Source organism: Gavialis gangeticus, unplaced genomic scaffold (genome assembly GCF_001723915.1).
Source record: "Gavialis gangeticus isolate Ggan-Ray unplaced genomic scaffold, GavGan_comp1, whole genome shotgun sequence".
NCBI lineage: Eukaryota > Metazoa > Chordata > Crocodylia > Gavialidae > Gavialis > Gavialis gangeticus.
In genome coordinates, this window is record NW_017729033.1 from 24,670,402 (window position 1) to 24,675,746 (window position 5,345).

At 44.3% G+C, this 5,345-nt stretch overlaps 1 protein-coding gene across 1 annotated transcript in view; it reads right to left on the reverse strand.

The window, feature by feature from the left end:
- The window catches only part of CPZ (carboxypeptidase Z), a 123,557-nt gene that overhangs the window by 28,160 nt on the left and 90,052 nt on the right, over positions 1-5,345 (reverse strand). The window contains exon 10 of the mRNA XM_019526408.1: positions 1,704-1,803. Coding sequence (XP_019381953.1) covers positions 1,704-1,803 — 100 coding nt within the window. The remainder of the gene's footprint in view (positions 1-1,703; positions 1,804-5,345) is intronic.

Sequence of the window (5,345 nt, forward strand, 5' to 3'; positions counted from 1 at the left end):
CCTCAAGTTCCCTGCTGAGCTAAGGGGGTTACTGAACCCTTCTGCTACCCTTCCTCCAAGATGAGATGGCCATCCCTTGTGCTGGCAGGATCACTCCCTTGAGGAGCAACCACTCCTCTTGGACTCCTCTTCCTATCGAGTCATGGTCCCTTAGGACCTTGACAACAAGCCTCCTAAGCTTGTCAAAGTCAGCTTTCATGAAGTTGAGGACTTCTATATTGCTGACTGACTTACCAGCTTTGCAGTGGATAGTAAAGGTGATTATCTCATGGTCACTATCACCCATCTTTCCATCATTTCTTAGGTCACTGACTATGTCATCCCCTTTGGCCAGTACTAGGTCGAGCAACGCTTTACCTCTTGTTGGCCCATAGACTTCTTGAGTCAGATAGAGCTCATCCACACAAGTGAGGAAGCTTTGCGACTGATCAGATTTCACCAAGTGCTCTTCCCATGAGATGTCCAGGTAGTTAAAGTCTCCCATGATAACCATGCACCAAGAGCATGCTGCCTCAACCAGTTCCCTGGTGAAGTGGAGCACTTAATGATATGACATTCCCAGATGTGGAAGAGGCATCCACTATGTCTGCCTATAAAGGGCATCAGGCCCCAGTAGGAGGGTCAGAGTTGGAGTCCCCCATCTGTAATTGTTGTGTGCCTTTGCCTTGCTTTATAGGGAACATAGGGGAGGGAGTCCAAGGGAGTTCTCCCTTCTAGTCTCTTCTTTCTTCCCTGGACCACTGGAAAAGCTCAGAAACCAAATGGGGGGAGCAGGGGTGAGAGTATCAAATGCCTTCACAAAATAGCTGTTAAGCTCTAACAAATGCTAAGATGAGTCAGCTGCAACTGTGGTTCTGCCTCACTACCACTGGTGGTATGAGGAAACTGAGGGAAGTGTGCAGTCACTCTGCTGGTCCTTGAGAGCATGAGGAGGCTTAGCATGCCCGGGCTGCCCCAACACATAGCTAAGCAAAAACTTCCAAGTTGTATATATGAGGCACATGTATATTAACTGTGCCCACACTGACACAAACCCAAAGGGGAACTAAAATGAGAGTGAGGCTTGTTGTTCCATGTGAATAAACTGCCATATTAGTTAGCAAGACATTTGATAGGAGGTTTTTGCAAAGAATTCTTGCACTTATGAATGAGGCTATGATCCCAGTATGGTAATTTTTAGCAAATTGAATGGTAGAGTTGTGAGGAAATAGCAATATTTGTGGAAAAGTTACTAAACAGTTTTGCTGCATGCTTATAGCAGCTAAACCATAACCTTACCAAGTACATTTCCCTATGAGGGAGCACTGTAACATAGGAGTTATAGTTTGAAGAGCTAGTGCCTCATTCTTTTCTATTTGGCAAGGTCCCCAGCCGAACTACGTTTCCCTAAATCCTGTATGTTCTCTCTTCTGACTGAGGAGGAGGGCACGCCATGAGGCTCAGTTTCCTCTGAATTATGCTATGACAAAATTGTGCACTTACTTGTGAGCTTGTTGGTTTTTGTATCCCACCCCATCTGTGTACATATAAGTAAAGCAGATTTTTACTTATTATTTCCCATGTAATTTTAGAATTACGCTCATGCAGCCAAATCCTGAAATCAGCACTGAATGTTCTGCCTAAGTGAGAATTGCATATACATTCAGCTACATAGTGCAAACCATCACCATCATACGAGAAACAGACAAACATCAACAAATTACCTGTGGTAACATCATGTCTGATGCCTCGCACTGAAATCCGGGCATTTTTTATTGGATTACCAAGTTTGTCAGATACAATTCCCTTTATCCCACGGTGGACCTACAAGAAAAAAAAAGCAAGGAGTTAAATCACATGATAATTCTTTGCATCCAAGCCTCTTCCTGCAAGAAAATCCCTAGGCAGAGATGAAAAGAAAACAGTCTCCATGAACTGGTGATCTGGCTACCTAAAGAAGTGATTTATGGGTCCACATAAAACCTCTTTGGATTATATTCCTCATTCTTGAATATTCAAACCAAGGGAGGGCTTGAATATTTACTTCATGTTGTGCCCTGAAATTTCTTCACCATTGTTGGGTTTATTTTGCTTCCATAAAGACAATACTCTTGTGGGTTCTGACCCCCATCATTTGGTACTTATTTCAATGAGGTCAGTGCTATGAAGATGAGTGTAACTTCTGCCTGTTAAACCAAATAAATTTGTGCACACACCAAATAATCTGGTATATATCAGAATGGGAACAGTTTTAATTGGTTATGGCAGACGTAATCCTTATCAGGAGTAATTCAGTCAGCCTTATCTAGAGAGTAGTTTTGCTTACTGTTCTGCATTCACTCAAAAGGCTTTTCCAACATAGACTTCTACAGTATCTCACACTATAAAAATTTTTACATCTCAAAGGCTTCAAGGGCAATATATATGGATTTAATCCAGCTCCATTTGGATTCACTCAAACTCATTTTCATCAGACAGCTGTAAAATAAAAGGAGTTTGGTGGTCTGTATTGTAGTCTTTACTGAATGATGATATTTACCACAAGAAACAAGAGGTTGGTTAAAAAGTCTATAAAAAAACCTCCTAACAACTTTAAATTGGTGTGTATTCTATCAGAAAAAGGCATGACAGAAAGCTGATCTGCTAATAGCTAAAAGAAAGAGTCCTGCCTTGAGTTTCTGTAATCACTTACCTGTTGTCAGCAAGGTATTTGTAACTGCTGAATGAACCTATACCCATATGTTTCAGTGAGTCATCCAAAAGTTCATGGAGCAGATGCTTATCTGAACTGTTTTTCTTTAGAAATTAAACTAAGCTATCATAAAAACAGAGGCATGATCATATTTCACCTATTAGATATCTAATAATTAAATTATATGTCACTTTATGCAACTAAATGGCACATATGTAACCATGTAACTGTAGTAATTGAAACATACTCATTTTTGGATTGTGAGAAAATGGAATCACCTTCTATCCATACTGACCTAAACAAAAAGGAGGAAGCAGTGGGGCAACAGCCTTGTGGTTAGGTCATTCATCCAAGAAACCCAAGTTCTAGCCACACATTCAACTCACACTTCCTGAGGAGGGGTAAACCTGAAATTCCTGCTTTACGGCAAAGTGCTTCAATCACCAGGGCAAGCTTAGGTGTTATTTAGTCCCTTCTCCAGCTGAAGTTGACTCACTGCGCCTTTAATTCACTATTAATTTGATAAAATGAATGGAGAACAGCAGGAAAGTCACCGCTCCTTTGGCTAGGGACAGACATTGCACATAAACTGGTTTAAATGATCAGAAACTGGTTTAAACCTGTAACAGAACAGACATTCAGTGCTCATAAACCAGTTTCAAAATAGCAAAACTGGTCTGCAATAAACCTGGTTAAATGTAGTATCAGACTTAACTGATTTGGCTCAAACCAGTTTATGCAATGTCTGTCCCAGACCCCTTTCTGGTTTAACTTAAACCAACGTCTCCAAGCGTCTCGGCATGGTCTCTGGGCTGGGCTCTCTGCCCCAGTCCAGCAGGGCTGGCCCTGCTCTTCTGCTCCCCAGCAGGGACAGGGTCTGGCCAACGAAGGGTTTAATTCCCCCCTCCCTGTACTACTGGCAGAGACCTGAGCTGGCTCTGCCTCGCACTCTCCCCTCGCTGCTGCAGCAGCAGGCCACCATGGCCCCTAAGGGAGAGGGGGCAGGGAGGGGGGTTATTCTCCCTGCTACCCCACTGCTCCTGGAGGACAGCAGCCAAGTCTGCCCTCCCCAGCCTCTCTGGCCAGTTCAGCCTGGACTGGCCACATCCCATCAACACAGCTTCCATGCAGCTGAGGGCGCGCTCTAGCGCCCCTTGGCACCTGGCCTGAGTAATTGCAGGCATGTGCCTTGCATTTTCTCAGTCCAGATAAAACATCTGCGCTGTTACAAACTGGTTCAACCTAGGCACGTTAGACTAACCTGAAAAGGTTGAATCAATTCAGGCTCTGGCTTTTTGACTGTCCCAAGGACTGAGCTATAGGAAGTAGCTCCTCCTCCTCCAGTGTCTGATACCAACCAGTCATAGATTTTCTCCAATTACAATTTCAGGATTTACCTGGCCTTGTGCACATACTTGAAAGAGCATATGCCATTACTTACTGGCCTGTCCAGCACAAATCCCTTGTGAACATACTCAGTGGGTGTATGTACACTTGTATGTCAGGAACTGAATTATATGCTATGCATAAGAACCAAAAGCTGCAATGAAATAGGATTTAGCCAAGTCAAGTGTCCACATGAGATTTCTTTTCATCTTCCTTGAGTTCCTCCAAAATTCTCTGTTGTAACTTGCCTTCATCAGCCTCAAGACTAAGTCATAAAAACTGGCACAAAAATAACAACCCACCCACCTTTTTCATAAATGTTTTCTAAAGAATTCAAGCACAATGGACTAAATGTGCACATACATATTTGGGGCCAAATTCTCTTCCACCTATGTAAGTATCTAAGTGCAATTCTATTCTACCCTATTCAAGTATTTGAAAAACCCTTAAAGATCTATTTTGGAAAGACACCATGGCTACTTCCAGATGAGTGCAGCTGTGTGGTACATGGTGCTGCAGACACATCAGCGGTGCCACATGCTGCACATTCAGCTGTTCTCCTTGCTGCAGGGACCACAGCAGGGGTGCTTTTTGACCCCTAGATATCCAGGCTCTGGCTCCCAGCCAGCTCTGAGTGGAGGGATTGCCACTGCTGCAGTCCCAGGAACCCCCCAGAACCCCAGTTAAGGCTGCTGGGGCCAGCCCAGTGCTGGCCCCAGCCTCCCCTACCCCAGCTGGGATGACCTGTTGTGCACCAGAGGATCCATGGCATAGGCATTCCCTGGGGACAACAAGGTATGCTGCTGCTAGTTGTCCCCAGGGAAACAAATGTCCATGCCCATGTGAACGCAGCCCAGCATTTTATCATTAAGCTTCAGCCCCAAGACACAGTGAGGAGGAGGACCCACACATCTTTTATATGCACAGTTTTTTAAGGGGCATGAGCAATGTAGAATGGAATTGTATTTACATGTCTAAGTCAATGTAATAAGCAGAAAAGAATCTGGCCCACAAGGTAGTTTCATAGTTTCTAGGGTCGGAAGGGACCTGAGCAGATCATCTAGTCCGACCCCCTGCCATGGCAAGAAATAGTACTGGGGTCAAATGCCCCCAACAAGGTGTTCATCTAACCTTCTCTTAAAAACCCGCAGGGTAGGACCCCTGTACCACTTCTCTTGGAAGTTGGTTCCAGATCCTAGCCGCCCTGACCATGAAGTAGCACCTCCTGATATCTAGCCTAAACCTACCCTCTGCCAGCTTGTGGCCGCTATTCCTGGTCACTCCTGGC